Source organism: Pseudophryne corroboree, chromosome 7 (assembly GCF_028390025.1).
Source record: "Pseudophryne corroboree isolate aPseCor3 chromosome 7, aPseCor3.hap2, whole genome shotgun sequence".
In the NCBI taxonomy this organism is placed as follows: Eukaryota; Metazoa; Chordata; class Amphibia; order Anura; family Myobatrachidae; genus Pseudophryne; species Pseudophryne corroboree.
Window position 1 is genome coordinate 186331213 of NC_086450.1, and position 17738 is coordinate 186348950.

Sequence of the window (17738 nt, forward strand, 5' to 3'; positions counted from 1 at the left end):
CTCGCCGTTTTTTTCAAATCGGCCCTACCGAAACAACCCCTGGAAAGGGAGATAGTGTTACATGCGATTCACAAATTGTGTCTGCAACAAGTGGTGGTAGAGGTTCCCCTGCCTTCAAAGAGGGCAGGGGTACTACTCAACTCTGTTTGTGGTTCCGAAACCGGACGGTTCGGTCAGACCCATTTTAAATTTAAAACCCCTGAACCTTTACTTAAAACGGTTCAAGTTCAAGATGGAATCACTCAGGGCGGTCATCGCCAGCCTAGAAGGGGAGATTTTTTGGTATCTCTGGACATAAAGGATGCATACCTACATGTCCCCATATATCCTCCTCATCAGGCGTACCTGAGATTTGCGGTACAGGATTGTCCTTACCAATTTCAGACGTTGCCGTTTGGGCTTTCCACGGCCCCTAGAATTTTCACCAAGGTAATGGCGGAAATGATGGTGCTCCGGCGCAAGCAGGGTGTCACAATTATCCCGTACTTGGACGATCTCCTCATAAAAGTGAGATCACGGGAGAAGTTGCTGAGCAGCGTATCACTTTCACTGAATGTGTTACAGCGGCACGGCGGGATTCTCAATATTCCAAAGTCGCAGCTGAATCCTACAACTCGTCTTCCCTTCTTGGGCATGATTCTGGACACAGACCAGAAAAGGGTTTTTCTTCCGAAAGGAAAAGCGCAGGAATTCATGACTCTAGTCATGAACTTGTTGAAACCAAAACAAGTGTCAGTACATCATTGCACTCAAGTTCTGGGAAAGATGGTGGCAACATACGAAGCCATTCCATACGGCAGATTCCATGCAAGGGCCTTCCAATGGGACCTATTGGACAAATGGTCCGGGTCGTATCTGCAATTGCGTCAGCGGATCGCCCTGTCCCCCAGGGCCAGAGTATCTCTCCTGTGGTGGCTAAACAGTGCTCACCTTCTAGAGGGCCGCAGGTTCGGCATTCATGACTGGATCCTGGTGACCACGGACGCGAGCCTCCAAGGTTGGGGAGCGGTCGCACAGGGAAGAAATTTCCAAGGACTTTGGTCAAGTCAAGAGACTTGTCTACACATCAACATCCTGGAACGAAGGGCCATATACAACGCCCTACGACAATCGGAGATCTTACTTCGCAATCGACCAGTTCTGATCCAGTCAGACAACATCACCGCAGTAGCTCATGTAAACCGCCAAGGCGGCACAAGGAGCAGAGTGGCAATGGCGGAAGCCGCCAGAGTTCTTCGCTGGGCGGAGAATCATGTAAGTGCTCTGTCAGCAGTGTTCATTCCGGGAATGGACAACTGGGAAGCAGACTTCCTCAGCAGACACGTTCTGCATCCGGGAGAGTGGGGACTTCATCAGGAAGTCTTCGCGCAGATTGCAAGTCGGTGGGGACTACCCCAAATAGACATGATGGCATCCCGTCTCAACAAAAAGCTACAAAGGTATTGCGCCAGGTCAAGAGACCCTCAGGCGGTAGCTGTAGACGCCCTAGTGACACCGTGGGTGTTCCAGTCGGTATATGCGTTTCCTCCTCTTCCTCTCATACCCAAGGTGTTGAGGATAATAAGAAAAAGAGGAGTGAGAGCAATTCTCATTGTTCCAGATTGGCCACGAAGGACCTGGTATCTGGATCTGCAAGAAATGCTCACAGAAGATCCGTGGCCTCTTCCTCTAAGGCAGGACTTGTTACAACAAGGTCCCTATCTGTTCCAAGACTTAACGCGGCTGCGTTTGACGGCATGGCGGTTGATTGCTGGATCCTAGCGGAAAAAGGTATTCCGGATGAGGTCATTCCTACGCAAATAAAGGCTAGGAAGGACGTGACATCTAAACATTATCACCGAATATGGAGAAAATATGTTTCTTGGTGTGAGGCCAGGAATGCTCCTACGGAAGAATTCCACCTGGACAGTTTTTTTTCTTCACTTCCTACAAACTGGAGTGAATTTGGGCCTAAAATTAGGCTCCATGAAAAGTTCAGATTTCGGCCTTATCCATTTTCTTTCGTAAGGAATTGGCCTCATTACCTGAAGTACAACTTTTGTGAAGGGAGTACTGCATATTCAGCCTCCTTTTGTACCTCCGGTGGCGCCTTGGGACCTTAACGTGGTGTTAAGTTTCCTTAAGTCACATTGCTTTGAACCACTTAAGACAATGAGTTGAAATATCTCACCTGGAAGGTGGTCATGTTGTTAGCCTTGGCTTCGGCTAGGCGAGTTTCTGAATTGGCGGCTTTATCACATAAAAGCCCCTATCTGGTTTTCCATATGGATAGAGCGGAATTGCGGACCCGTCCTCAATTCCTACCTAAGGTGGTCTCATCCTTTCATATGAACCAACCTATTGTTGTGCCTGTGGCTACACGTGACTTGGAGGATTCAGAGTTCCTGGATGTGGTCAGGGCTTTGAAAATTTACGTGGCCAGAACGGCTAGGATCAGAAAAACAGAAGCACTGTTTGTCCTGTATACAGCCAACAAAGTTGGCGGCCCTGCTTCAAAGCAGACTATTGCTCGCTGGATCTGTAACACAATTCAGAAGGCGCATTCTACGGCAGGATTGCCGTTACCAAAATCAGTTAAGGCCCATTCCACTAGGAAGGTGGGCTCTTCTTGGGCGGCTGCCCGAGGGGTCTCGGCACAACAGCTGTGCCGGGCTGCTACTTGGTCGGGGTCAAACACCTTTGCAAAGTTCTATAAGTTTGATACCCTGGCTGAGGAGGACCTCCTGTTTGCTCAATCGGTGCTGCAGAGTCATCCGCACTCTCCCGCCCGTTTGGGAGCTTTGGTATAATCCCCATGGTCCTTACGGAGTCCCCAGCATCCTCTAGGACGTTAGAGAAAATAAGATTTTAAACCTACCGGTAAATCTTTTTCTCGTAGTCCGTAGAGGATGCTGGGTGCCCGTCCCAAGTGCGGACTACTTCTGCAAGACTTGTATATAGTTATTGCTTACATAAGGGTTATGTTATAGTTTCATCGGTCTTGGACTGATGCTATGTTGTTCATACTGTTAACTGGGTAGTATATCACAAGTTATACTGTGTGATTGGTGTGGCTGGTATGAATCTTGCCCTTGGATTACAAAAATCCTTTCCTTGTACTGTCCGTCTCCTCTGGGCACAGTTTCTCTAACTGAGGTCTGGAGGAGGGGCATAGAGGGAGGAGCCAGTGCACACCCAGAGTCAAAGTCTTTCTTAAAGTGCCCATGTCTCCTGCGGAGCCCGTCTATTCCCCATGGTCCTTACGGAGTCCCCAGCATCCTCTACGGACTACGAGAAAAAGATTTACCGGTAGGTTTAAAATCTTATTTCCCCCCCCCCCCCCGTATTTTTACAACCAGGACCGGCTCAAAGAGCCCGAGGCTGGTTATGCTTAGGAGGGGGACCCCACGCATTTTTATTCTTGATTTTAAACCATTCCCACCCCTTCCCACTGGAAACCATGCTCTGATCTCTCCATATTATTTTAGTCAGTTTAAAAAAATATATATATATTCTGTTAAAAAAATATATAAATAATACTTGTCTCCTAATAGACAAACCAAGTACATAATCCCTTCTAATATAAATAGATATGCTATTAGCAATAAAAAAAAACACACAAAAAAAAAAACATGTTTTTTAATTTTTTTTATTAGATTCCGCCAGCAAAGTGAGGCGGAATGAAAAGAGGATTTTGGTACTTACCGATAAATCCATTTCTCTGAATCCTCTAGGGGACACTGAAGTCTTATACAGTAGGGGTGTGAAGCTTGCAACCGGAGGTGTGGCACAATCTAAAAATTAGCATTGTCTGCACAGCCGGCTCCTCCCCCTTCACATCCCTCATCCCTCAGTTTGGAAAATTTGACTGAGAGAATAGGACATGATACTTGAGCACATGGCGAGGAACCGAACCTTACAACCTACCAAACAGCACCCAAGAACTCTTAACTGAAAAACTAACGCGGTTTGTACAACTGTGTAAAATCCATAGTAGGCATAGAGCCCCAATGAGATTTGATCCTATGACCTTGTTCGTCAAAGTCCAGGGACTAACCATGTGAGTCACAAGTGTGAACCCAGCAGGCTGACAGCACCGAGGCGGGTGTCCAGTGTCCCCTAGAGGATTCAGAGAAATGGATTTATCGGTAAGTACCAAAATCCTCTTTTCTCTTTCATCCACTAGGGGACACTGGAGTCTTATACAGTAGGGGACGTCCCAAAGTTATCCCCCAGGGAGGGAGTGCTTTCAGTGGCCCACAAAACTAAACGTCCGGATGCAAAGTTACCGAACTTGTAAAAGTTCGCAGACGTGTGGACTGAGGACCACATCGCCGCTCCGCAAAGTTGAGTAAAGTAAGCACCTCGGGCAGGCGCCCATGAGGCACCCACTGATCTGGTGGTATGAGCACCCGTCTGAACCGGAACCTGTTTTCCACAGGAAATATAAGCTTGACGACTGGCCAGTCCAATCCAGCTAAACCCAGACTGCTTAGATGTTGGCCAACCCTGCTTTGGCCCATCATAAAGAACAAACAAATGGTCTGACTTTCTGAAGGACGACGTAACTTGTACGTATACCCGCAAAGCTCAGACAACATCCAAGGACACGTCCCCATCTGCGAGTCCCTGGAAAAATGATATCACCAGTGGTTGGTTAACGTGAAACCCCGAAACAACCTTAGGAAGGAAATCTGCTCTTGTACGGAGTTCTGCCCTATCCACATGAAAATCAAAAAGGGACTCTTACACGATAAGGCTCCCAACTCAGAAACCCTCCTGGCCTAAGCCAAGGCAAGTAATAACGCAACCCTCTAAGAGATATTTCAGGTCTGTTCTTGCTAACGGCTCAAAGGTTGGTGATCTCAAAAATTCCAACACCAAAGTTATGTCCCACGGGGCAGTGGGAGAACGAAAAAGGGGAGTTGTATTCTCAGAACCCCCTGGAAAAAGGTTGGAACCCCTTGCAAGGATGCTAACCGCTGTTGAAATAGGATGGAGAGAGCCAAAATGTGAAACGTCAGGGAGCCCAGCCGCAGTCCTCCATTTAGACCGGCCTGAAAGAAAAGTAGAAGTCTGGATGAGTGGAAGTTCGACGAATTCCACACACGTTCCTTACACCAGACTAAGTACATCTTCCAAATTCTGTAGTAGTGCATGGCTGTGACCGGCTTCCTAGCGGCAATCATCCTAGGAAAAGCCGTTCTTGGTATTCCTCTGTTTCTTAAGATTCGGGTTTCAGTAACCACGTCATTAAACGCAGCCTGTTGAGGTCTGGAGGTAGGAACGGTCCCTGAGACAGCAGGTCCACTTTCTGAGGTAACCGCCAAGGATCCTCCGCTAGTAACCCCCGCATGTCTGAGTATCAACTCCTGCGGGGCCAATGCGAATAGAATTGCCCACACTCATTCTCGTTTCACCCTTTTCAGAACCCTGGGTATGAGTGGGGAAGGTGGACAAATGTAAACCCTTCCGTAACACCAAGGAAGTTTCAATGCGTCCACTCCTTCTGCTGCTGGATCGCTTGTCCTGGACACATATCCGGGCAGCCGATGGTTTTGCTGAGACGCCATTAGGTCCACTTGAGGTAGACCCCATAGCCTCACCACCCTGTCGAAAATTCGTGGATGTAGGCATCACTCTACCGTATGCATGTCCTGGCAACTGAGATAATCTGCTTCCCAGTGTTCCACCCTGGAATGAACACTGCCGAGAGGATGATGTTTTGCCTTTCTGCCCACAACAGGATCTTTGTGGCCTCCTTTAACCCCATCCTGCTTTAACGGTTTATGTAAGCCGACGTCGTGACCCTGTCTTTACATGTTGACCCATGACTAGGTCTCCGGTTAAGGGAAGAGCATTGTAAACTGCTCTTAGTTTGAAAATATTTATGGGTAGAACGCTCCCTTGTGGCATCCAACTGCCCTGAAACTGATGTTCCACTAGAATGGCACCCCAAACTCTGAGACTGGCATCCGTTGTAAGGGTCCACCAATTCTAAATACCGAATCTCCTGTCTGCTGCGAGATTTCCTGTGTAATGACAACCAAATTAGCGAGGTACGGACCCGTACCTGACTGCCCGAGTCTGCGATTTAGAGGCCCGTGCGAATTTGTTACCTGAGCAATGAGGCTTAGGAAAGGTCTGGAGTCAAGACTGCCGTACTGTAGTGTCTCGAAAGACGCCACCATCTTCCCGAGAAACTGTACTCATAGATGTAAGGACACCGTTCGGTGTCTTAATACCTGATCCACCAGCTTCTTTATGCCCTGGATGTTGTTCTCTGGTACAGACCTCCTCAATTGTAATGAGTTCAATATGAGACCTAGAAACTGAACCCTCTGCGTCGGTATCAGGTTGGATTTCTTGAAGGTGACAATCCAGCCAAGTTGAATAAGAAGCTGATGAGCCATCTGAGCGTCTCAGATCAGCTGTTCCTGCAAAGGGGCCATGATCAGCATATCTCCAGGTAAGGTACTATCGTAGTACCAAACGCTCTCAAACCTGCGACCCTTATTTACCTTGAACTGGTAGTGATTTTTTTTTTTTTAAGTGCAAAACGCAAGTAGGCTTGGTGAGGGGTCCAAATTGGAATCTGAAGGTATGCATCCTTCATGTCCATAGACACCCTGAACTCTTCCTTGCTATGACCGACTGGATTGATTTCATTTTGAATCTGCAAACCGTTAGAAACTGGATTAAAACTGGTAAATTGAGGATTGGTCAGACCGACCCGTCCTGCCTTGGTACGGCCAAAAGATTTGAAGAAAACCTTGTTTGTCCTTGAGAATCCGGGACTGACAGAATTACCCTTGTGTGGTAATTTCCGAATTACCCTGTGTAATGCCTTCTCCTTCTGAGGGCACCGAGGCAACCTTGTAGTAAAGAACTGACTGTGATGGTACTTGAAAAGTTATCTAACCACCTTTGCATCTACCAGGGGAACCCCAGGTGAGCTGGGAGACCGTCATGCCCCGGTTCTATCAGCCAGCTTGAGGTCTTGCATTTTGGTTTCTGGGAACGATCTCTACCTCCGATTCCAAGAGATTGTCCTAGTTTGACTCGAAAGGACTCTAAATGAATTACCACTCAACCTGAGTAACCTATTCTAACCTGTGGAGAGGTACTCGTCTGTTTTGTATGTGAAATCCACTTGTCAAACTCAGGGCCAACTAACCTTTCTCCCCCAAAGAGAAAAGCCTCTACAACTTACTTGGCGTCAGAGTCCATCTGTCATTGTCTGAGTCGCATAATCCGTCTAGCCGATATGGCAGATACCGATGTGTGACGCTATTTTGCTCGCTTCCTTTGAAGCCTGGTGCGTATATGTAGCAGACTCTCGAATATGCTCCGCTAGGTGAGCAATGTCCTGTTGGCTATTCTCCTTTCAATAGCCTGTACAATATATCCAGTCCATGCTACTATGGCCTTGTTTACCCAAGCACTGATATTGTAGACCTGTGATGCACCTGCTGTCCCAAATAGTTTCAAGTAATTTACCTTCCACTGGTATAGGTAAAATAGCTTATGATAGGCCTAGATAGTGTAGACCTGCACTCTACCAACTGAACTAACCAGTCTGCCCTGGAACGTGAAAGCATTTATCGGGCCGCTTCCATGCTACCCCCCATCTGAGCTGGAGAGATTGAGCAATTGGAAAAACTGCCGACAGCAGTATCTCTTTTTTTTTTTTTTAATTCGATAAATCAAACCTCTCTGGTTCCTTAACTTCTTTCTCTTTGAAGTTTAGGACCTCAATTACCACAACCTTCCCACTCCTCCTGTAGGATGTGGAGGGGTCTCATAACAGCCTTACGGACTTTTTTCTTAAACTGCCTGTGTAGGTGGGGTTAGTTTGATCTGAAACTTCCTCCATTTTCTTGGAAAAAGATCCTACAGCTCATTTTGAATGCTGTTTGCGGGATTTTGCCATTCCCATAAACCATATGGAGTACAGCTCTCGGGTTGAGCGTCTTTGTCATTTATAAAAATGGATCGCACACCCCAGAGCTTTTAACGTTCATTTTACATTTTGTGCAAACGTAATCTGTTCTAGTGTTCTAGGCTGGTGCTTTAAACTGAAACAGCACACACACATATACCGAACACTCACCGGTACTTTCACCCTTTAAATTAGGAAGAGAAAGACCGTATGGGTGGTGGAAGCAAAGGTAAACCTTACCTGGCTGGGTTATCTAAATATATATATCGCTAAAAACAAAACAAAAAAAAAAACTTATAAAAATATGGTTACACCAGCCTTCTTACAACCCTCGCACACCCAACTGTGATTCAGCTTTGATGATCGGGGTTGATGTTCAGTCGCTTCCTTTTATTTTCTCAGGATCTTTTAAATAGAAGTCCTTGAAAATATAAAGCATAAAATGCCTGATTAAAATACTGGAGGATCCTTTGCAGCAGAGACAACTATTCACCAGAAGAGGGAGCAATTACCCTACCATCACTTTTAACTGGCTAGATTTCTTATCAGTAGAGGGAGCAAGTCATCCATTTTAAATAAGATCCCTCCCTCTGTTTTGACTGGTTACATTTTTTTTCATGTCCCCACTAAGAGGGGTGTGATCTGTTCTCTTGGTTAGGCGCCTTTTATTTCTATAAAAATGTCCGTCTTTGAAAAATGTAAGCACCATCATTTAACCTCTACCAGCGCTCTGTGGCCGCTGGAGCCCCCTTACTGTCCCATGTCTATCTCTTTTCTTTTGTTAGCTAAACTGCTCCATGTCTGTAAACGTTGGAGCGCCCGTCGTTGCGGCTCTGCCCTGCCTTGCAGCGCGTCCCACAGTGAGACGCCTCTGCTGAGAGTCACCCTCCGCCGCATCTGCAACTCTCCACCGGCCTTGTTGAGCGCGGAGTTACCTGCTTTAATTAACTGGGAGGCTAGAGGTCTCCTGTGCCGCTGTGCTAAGCGCACTGTATCTCTCGCTGCGTGTCGTGGACGGGGCGAGTATTGGAGGGCTGCTTGCTGCTGAGCGCACTGTGTATGATCTGGCGGAGGGAGGGGGGCTAGCAGGGGACACGCTGGTCTGAACGCTGCTGCCGTGTCTCTGCATAAGCTGGGAGCCGGGAGGAATAATTCCAGCACACCAGAGCTTTTTAATTCTGAAAGGGGGGACAGCAGTGTTAGGGAGGAGAGGGGCACGACAGCAGTTTGTTATGTAACACTCTCCGCCATTGGAGAAATGTGCAGACTGCAGGTACTGTTAAACTAGGGCCCTTTTGTACAACCAGTACTCACTCTGCCTGCTCTGCTGCTCTGGATCTCCTGTAGAGAGATGCAGATCCCCTTTATTAGGGACCATTGTCTCTCTATTCTTAAGACTTTTGTCCCCCTTTTCATTAGGTTGACTCAGTCTCATTTTTGTAATGGAGCAGGAGCTCCTATCTGTACTTGCACCTCCTAGGCACAATTTTTCAAACTGAGGGATGTGAAAGGGGAGGAGCCTGCTGTGCAGACAATGCTAATTTTTAGATTGTGCCACACCTCCGGTTGCAAGCTTCACACCCCTACTGTATAAGACTCCAGTGTCCCCTAGTGGATGAAAGAGAAATTGTCGAAAAGCACTGTTGTCAAATCGACATTCTTCAATTGAAAATACTTTTGTCGAAAAGCCGCATTTTTACCATTGCAGACATGTCGCATTTGACAACACTGTGTTTTCCTGAAGACGAGGGCTTGACCCCCGAAACGTTGATATAAAGCACTGGACGTTTTCACCATTTACACAGCCTCTGAGTGCCGCCTGTTTGAGGAGGTTTTATATATATGTATGTATGTATGTATGTATGTATGTATATATGTATGTATGTGCAGTCTGGGATATGACTCTTTGTTGCTACTTTACAGAGTTTTCTTTTTTGTGTAATCTTAGGCTACTTTCTCTGACGTCCTAAGTGGATGCTGGGACTCCGTAAGGACCATGGGGATTAGCGGCTCCGCAGGAGACTGGGCACAACTAAAGAAAGCTTTAGGACTACCTGGTGTGCACTGGCTCCTCCCACCAAGACCCTCCTCCAGACCTCAGTTAGATTCTTGTGCCCGGCTGAGCTGGATGCACACTAGGGGCTCTCCTGAGCTCCTAGAAAGAAAGTATATTTTAGGTTTTTTATTTTACAGTGAGATCTGCTGGCAACAGACTCACTGCAGCGAGGGACTAAGGGGAGAAGAAGCGAACCTACCTAACTGGTGGTAGCTTGGGCTTCTTAGGCTACTGGACACCATTAGCTCCAGAGGGATCGACCGCATGGAACCGGCCATTGATGTTCGGTCCCGGAGCCGCGCCGCCGGCCCCCTTACAGAGCCAGAAGCAAGAAGTGTTCCGGAAAATCGGCGGCAGAAGACTTCAGTCTTCACCAAGGTAGCGCACAGCACTGCAGCTGTGCGCCATTGCTCCTCATGCACACCTCACACTCCGGTCACTGATGGGTGCAGGGCGCTGGGGGGGGGCGCCCTGAGCAGCAATATAAACACCTTGCCTGGCAAAATCATCACAATATATAGCCCCAGAAGCTATATATGTGATAAATACCCCTGCCAGAATCCATAAAAAAGCGGGAGAAAAGTCAGCGAAAAAGGGGCGGAGCTATCTCCCTCAGCACACTGGCGCCATTTTCTCTTCACAGTGCAGCTGGAAGACAGCTCCCCAGGCTCTCCCCTGTAGTTTTCAGGCTCAAAGGGTTAAAAAGAGAGGGGGGACACTGAATTTAGGCGCAATATTGTTTATACAAGCAGCTATTGGGGGAAAAATCACTCAGTTATAGTGTTAATCCCTGCATTATATAGCGCTCTGGTGTGTGCTGGCATACTCTCTCTCTCTGTCTCCCCAAAGGACTTTGTGGGGTCCTGTCCTCAGTCAGAGCATTCCCTGTGTGTGTGCTGTGTGTCGGTATGGCTGTGTCGACATGTGGGATGAGGAAGGTTACGTGGAGGTGGAGCAGAGGCCGATAAATGGGATGTCGCCCCCTGTGGGGCCGACACCAGAGTGGATGGATAGGTGGAAGGTATTAACCGACAATGTCAACTCCTTACATAGAAGGCTGGATGACGTAAAACAGCTGTGGGACAGCCGGCTTCTCAGCCCGCGCCTGCCCAGGCGTCTCAAAGGCCATCAGGGGCTCAAAAAAGCGCCCGTTACCTCAGATGGCAGACACAGATGTCGACACGGAGTCTGACTCCAGTGTCGACGAGGTTGAGACATATACACAATCCACTAGGAACATCCGTTACATGATCTTGGCAATGAAAAATGTGTTACGCATTTCTGACATGAACCCAAGTACCACATAAAAGGGGTTTTATTTTTGGGGAGAAAAAGCAGCCAGTGTTTTGTTCCCCCATCAGATGAATGAATGAAGTGCGTAAAATAGCGTGGGTTCCCCCGATAAGAAACTGGTAATTTCTAAAAAGTTACTGATGGCGTACCCTTTCCCGCCAGAGGATAGGTCACGTTGGGAGATATCCCTTAGGGTGGATAAGGCGCTCACACGTTTGTCAAAAAAGGTGGCACTGCCGTCTTAGGATACGGCCACCTTGAAGGAGCCTGCTGATAAAAAGCAGGAGGCTATCCTGAAGTCTGTATATACACACTCAGGTTATATACTGAGACCTGCAATTGCCTCAGCATAAATAGTGCTGCTGCAGCGTGGTCTGATACCCAGTCAGATAATATTAATACTCTAAGACAGGGATAATAGTTTGCTAACATAGAGCATATTAAAGACGTCGTCTTAGATATAAAGGATGCATAGAGTGATATTTGCCGGCTGGCATCCAGAATTAATGCAATGTCCATTCTGCCAGGAGGTTATTAGAAACCCGGCAGTGGACAGGTGATGCTGCCTATAAAAGGCACATGGAGATTCTGCCTTATAAGGATGAGGAATTGTTTGGGGATGGTCTCTGGGACCTCGTATCCACAGCAACAGCTGGGAAGAAAAATTTTTACCTCAGGTTTCCTCACAGCCTAAGAAAGCACTGTATTTTCAGGTACAGTCCTTTCGGCTTCAGAAAAGCAAGCGGGTCAAAGGCGCTTCCTTTCTGCACAGAGACAAGGGAAGAAGGAAAAAGCTGCACCAGCAGCCAGTTCCCAGGATCAAAAATCTTCCCCCGCTTCCTCTGAGTCCACCGCATGACGTTGGGGCTCCACAGGTGGAGACAGGTGCGGTAGGGGCGCGTCTCGGGAACTTCAGGGACCAGTGGGCTTGCCCACAGGTGGATCCCTAGGTTCTGCAAGTAGTATCACAGGGATACAGGCTGAAGTTCGAGGCGACTCCCCCTCGCCGTTACCTCACATCAGCCTTGCCTGCTGCCCTCGGAGAAAGGTAGTACTGGCGGCAATTCACAAGCTGTACTTCCAGCAGGTGAAATCAAGGTACCCCTCCTTCAACAAGGCCGGGGTTACTATTCCAAAATGTTGTGGTACCGAAACCAGACGGTTCGGTGAGACCCATTCTAAAATTGAAAGCCTTGAACACTTATATACGAAGGTTCAAGTTCAAAATGGAATCGCTCAGGGCGATTATTGCAAGCCTGGAGAATTTCATGGTATCACTGGACATCAAGGATGCTTACCTACATGTCCCTATTTACCCTCTTCACCAGGAGTACCTCAAAATTGTGGTACAGGATTGTCATTACCAATTCCAGACGTTGCCGTTGGTCTGTCCCCGGCACAGAGGTATTTACCAAGGTAATGGCCGAAATAATTATCCCGTACTTGGACGATCTCCTTATAAAGGCGAGGTCCAGGGAGCAGTTGTTCGGCGGAGTAGCACTATCTCTGGAAGTGCTACAACAGCACGGCTGGATTCTGAATATTCTAAAGTCGCAGCTGGTTCCTACGACGCGTCTACTGTTCCTGGGTATGGTTCTGGACACAGAACAGGATAAAAAGGGTTTCTCCCGGAGGAGAAGTCCAAGGAGTTGTCGTCTCTAGACAGAGACCTCCTAATACGTATACAGGTGTCGGTGCATCAATGCACGCGAGCCCTGGGAAAGATGGTAGCTTCTTGGGAAGAAATTCCATTCGCCAGGTCCCATGCAAGGATTTTCCAGTGGGATCTGTTGGACAAGTGGTCCGGGTCGCATCTTCAGATGCATCGGCGGATAACCCTGTCTCCAAGGGCCAGGGTGTCGCTGTTGTGGTGGCTGCAGAGTGCTCAACTTCTAGGGGGCCGCAGATTCGGCATACAGGACTGGGTCCTGGTGACCACGGATGCCAGCCTTCGAGGCTGGGGGGCAGTCACACAGGGAAGAAACTTCCAAGGCTATGGAAAAGTCAGGAGACTTCCCTACACATAAATATTCTGGAACTAAGGGCCATTTACAATGCCCTAAGTCAGGCTAGACCCCTGCTTCAACACCGGCCGGTGCTGATCCAGTCAGACAACATCACGGCGGTCGCTCATGTAAACCGACAGGGCGGCACAAGAAGCAGGATGGCGATGGCAGAAGCCACATGGATTCTCCGATGGGCGGAAAATCATGTGTTAGCACTGTCAGCAGTGTTCATTCCCGGAGTGGACAACTGAGAAGCAGACTTTCTCAGAAGACACGACCTCCACCCGGGAGAGTGGGGACTTCATCCAGAAGTTTTCCAAATGATTCTACACCGTTGGGAAAGGCCACAGGTGGACATGATGGCGTCCCGCCTCAACAAAAAGCTACAAAGATATTGCGCCAGGTCAAGGGACCCTCAGGCGATAGCTGTGGACGCTCTGGTAACACCGTGGGTGTACCAGTCGGTGTATGTGTTCCCTTCTCTGCCTCTCTTACCCAGGGTAATGAGAATAATAAGAAGGAGAGGAGTAAGAACTATACTCATTGTTCCGGGTTGGCCAAGAAGAGCTTGGTACCCAGAACTCCAAGAAATTATCTCAGAGGACCCATGGCCTCTGCCGCTCAGACAGGACCTGCTGCAGCAGGGGGCCTGTCTGTTCCAAGACGTACCGCGGCTGCGTTTGACGGCATGGCGGTTGAACGCCGGATCCTGAAGGAAAAGGGCATTCCGGAGGAAGTTATCCCTACGCTGTTTAAAGCTAGGAAAGAAGTGAACGCAAACCATTATCACCGCATATGGTGGAAATATGTTGCGTGCTGCGAGGCCAGGAAGGCCCCAAAGGAGAAATTTCAGCTAGGTCGATTTCTGCACTTCCTACAGCCAGAGGTGACTATGGGCCTAAAATTGGGTTCCATGAAGGTCCAGATTTCGGCTCTATCGATTTTCTTCCAAAATAGAACTGGCGTCACTGCCTGAAGTTCGGACTTTTGTTAAGGGAGTGCTGCATAGTCAGCCCCCGTTTGTGCCTCAAGTGGCACCGTGGGATCTCAACGTGGTGTTGGATTTCCTGAAGTCGCATTGGGTTGAGCCACTTAAATCCGTGGAGCTACAATACCTCACGTGGAAAGTGGTCATGCTGTGGGCCGTGGCGTCGGCCAGGCGTGTATCAGAATTGGCGGCTTTGTCATACAAAAGCCCTTATCTGTATTTTATATGGATAAGGCGGAATTGAGGACTCGTTCCCAATTCCTTCCTAAGGTGGTATCCGTTTTTCATGTGAACCAACCTATTGTGGTGCCTGCGGCTACTTGGGAATTGGAGGATTCCAAGTTACTGGACGTAGTCAGGGCCCTGAAAAGTATATGTTTCCAGGACGGCTGGAGTCAGGAAAACTGACTCGCTATTTATCCTGTATGCACCCAACAAGCTGGGTGCTCCTGCTTCTAAGCAGACTATTGCTCGCTGGATCTGTAGCACGATTCAACTTGCACATGCTGCGGCTGGACTGCCGCACCCTAAATCTGTAAAAGCCCATTCCACGAGGAAAGTGGGCTCTTCTTGGGCGGCTGCCCGAGGAGTCTCGGCTTTACAACTTTGCCGAGCTGTTACTTGGTCGGGTTCAAACATTTTTGCAACAGTCTACAAGTTTGATACCCTGGCTGAGGAGGACCTAGAGTTTGCTCATTCGGTGCTGCAGAGTCATCCGCACTCTCCCGCCCGTTTGGGAGCTTTGGTATAATCCCCATGGTCCTTACGGAGTCCCAGCATCCACTTAGGACGTCAGAGAAAATAAGATTTTACTCACCGGTAAATCTATTTCTCGTAGTCCGTAGTGGATGCTGGGCGCCCATCCCAAGTGCGGATTGTCTGCAATACTTGTTTATAATTCTTGCCTAACTAAAGGGTTATTGTTGAGCCATCTGTTGAGAGGCTCAGTTATATTTCATACTGTTAACTGGGTATAGTATCACGAGTTATACGGTGTGATTGGTGTGGCTGGTATGAGTCTTACTCGGGATTCAAAATCCTTCCTATTTGTGTCAGCTCTTCCGGGCACAGTATCCTAACTGAGGTCTGGAGGAGGGTCTTAGTGGGAGGAGCCAGTGCACACCAGGTAGTCCTAAAGCTTTCTTTAGTTGTGCCCAGTCTCCTGCGGAGCTGCTAATCCCCATGGTCCTTACGGAGTCCCAGCATCCACTACGGACTACGAGAAATAGATTTACCGGTGAGTAAAATCTTATTTTTTGGGGTTTTGTTTTTTAATGTTTCTTTTTTTTTTTTTCTGCAGTAAATTGCTCCCCTCATCAGAGGATCAACTGAACTCTTTCAAGACCTCATCCCTTCATCAAAGTTCTGGGGTCCACCAACACCAAGACTTCAGTGTGTTCCCCCCATTATCCCAAACACTGACTAATGCTCCAGAATCTGCCTTGGTCATGTGATGAGCATTGTTTCCTTCACTTTCACCACCTTCACCCTGTAAAAAATAAATAAATAAATCTACCTCAATTGATAAGTTTTAGATCTGGGCACTGACCAATCAATCTGTGACAAGGATGCAGGCAGCAGTACTGTGTAGGTATAACGCTGTGTTCCTTGTAGTATTGCTTCTACCAGCAGCAATGTAGACACCTCTTAATAGATGTATAGTTTTCTAAAGTGGTATTTTTTCTGTTTTTGTGGTTGGGAAAACAATAAGTGCCTGAGGTTGAACTCCGTTTGGAAGAAAGTATTGCAAAAACTGCTCCACTGTAGTGATGCGGAGCTCCTCACAGTGGTTTTAGGGGTGTTTGGTCATTGTATTCAAAGTTCAGTGTTCTGCTAGGACCTTTAATCATATGCACAATGAGTCAAGGGGCCTTAGCGTTGGGTGTATTACAGGAATACTATTGTCTGTCCTACTCTCATGGGGAATTGTTTTTGGGGTTTTTTTTTTGCCAAAATAATATATTAATAAAAACATTTGCTTAACATTGTCAAGTATTCTTTTGTTACCCGCAACAGTGTATAGAATACGGTCCTCAACAGTTACTATTGTATTCCATCACATGCCACTAGCAAGTCTAAAGTACAGGAGTCGGCAGCAAACGTTTTAAAATATCAGTTTTTGTGGTCTGAACCAATATTCAAGTGAGTGTAATACAGTGGCAGCTGGTAAATGTTTATAAAGATGCAGCCTGTCATTCACTAGGAATCTGTGATGTCATGCTTCTGATTGGTTACTTGTTAAGGGTTTTATGGGCTTTATATTCATCAATATTGGACCAGACTACAAAAAACATCACACTGATTATTTTTTAACACTATTAGTCGTTGAGAAGAGAAATGGTTTAAAATCTGTGCATCTGTTATATGCTCTTATCTTTGTCCAGAAGGTGCTATAATACTGTGGGTGTTGGCAACAGGCTGGGATTGTCTGGTATTTTTGCGGACAAAACAATTTAGCATTATGTTTAGAACTGTTTTGTTATGCTTTTTAAAGAGAATTAACGTACATCAATATATTTGACTAAAAAGAGGGGAGATGTAGTATACAAAAGCTGTGAACACTATGCGTGAGTCTTTGAAGAGATGGATATTGGTGACTGGTTTTGGAGCTACTGGAAATTCATAATTTCTATATGAAAGGTAAGTATGTAACTTCCCAAAAATATAATCTGCATGAGTACAACTCAGGAGGGGTGAAGAATAGGGGTAACAACAAGATATTATGCGGCTGGTCACTATGCCAGGAGTCGCAGCATATTTGGGTGGTTTTTTTTCTCAAAATGTATTAGGTTTTTACAGAGTACAATGGAAATAACAGCATTGACTAGCCTGCAAAATCAGTGCCGGGCTGCAAGATATTTTGTACATACAAAGTGCAAAAGGACCCGGTTGCTGCGATTTAGTCCTCCATATAGCACACATTATTAAGAAGCAGCATATAACCTCAATCAACTTCCACAGTAAATAAAATGACTTAAAAGAAATTAAGTCCGGGTATATCCGAAAGTGTAGGCGAAAATGTTGATTTGAAGGTCTAAAGCGGTGTGCTATCATCTACATCAGGCCTGGCCAACCTGTGGCTCTCCAGCTGTTGTGAAACTACAAGTCCCAACCTGCCCTGCCACAGTTTTGCTAGTAAGGAATGCTAAAACTGTAGCAGGGCATGCTGGGATGTATAGTTTCACAACAGCTGGAGAGCCACAGATTGGCCAGGCCTGATCTACATTGTATACTAGGCAATAACTATACAGCCATAAAGCAGATATTGAAATAAAAGTAGAAGAATGATAAGGGGGATGAATAGAAACAAAAGGAAGACAAAGGGAAGAACAAGGCAGGGAGGGTGGGTAGCATCACATGAAAAATACATTACACGCTTCTAGTGCTCGACAGCAATTTGAAAAAGATAACACATAGACGGAGGATTTCTCATGTCCAGTGTTTACATTACAACGAAGAGCTGTGGGTTTATGT

The 17738-nt window shown here is 47.1% G+C and overlaps 1 protein-coding gene across 2 annotated transcripts in view; it reads left to right on the forward strand.

The window, feature by feature from the left end:
* TTLL4 (tubulin tyrosine ligase like 4) overlaps nt 1-16251 on the forward strand; it is a 286952-nt gene extending 270701 nt beyond the window's left edge. For both annotated transcript variants that reach the window (XM_063933872.1, XM_063933873.1), the window contains exon 19: nt 15565-16251. In XM_063933872.1, coding sequence (XP_063789942.1) covers nt 15565-15718 — 154 coding nt within the window. In that variant the 3' untranslated portion in view covers nt 15719-16251. The remainder of the gene's footprint in view (nt 1-15564) is intronic.
* Nucleotides 16252-17738: the final 1487 nt, after the last annotated feature.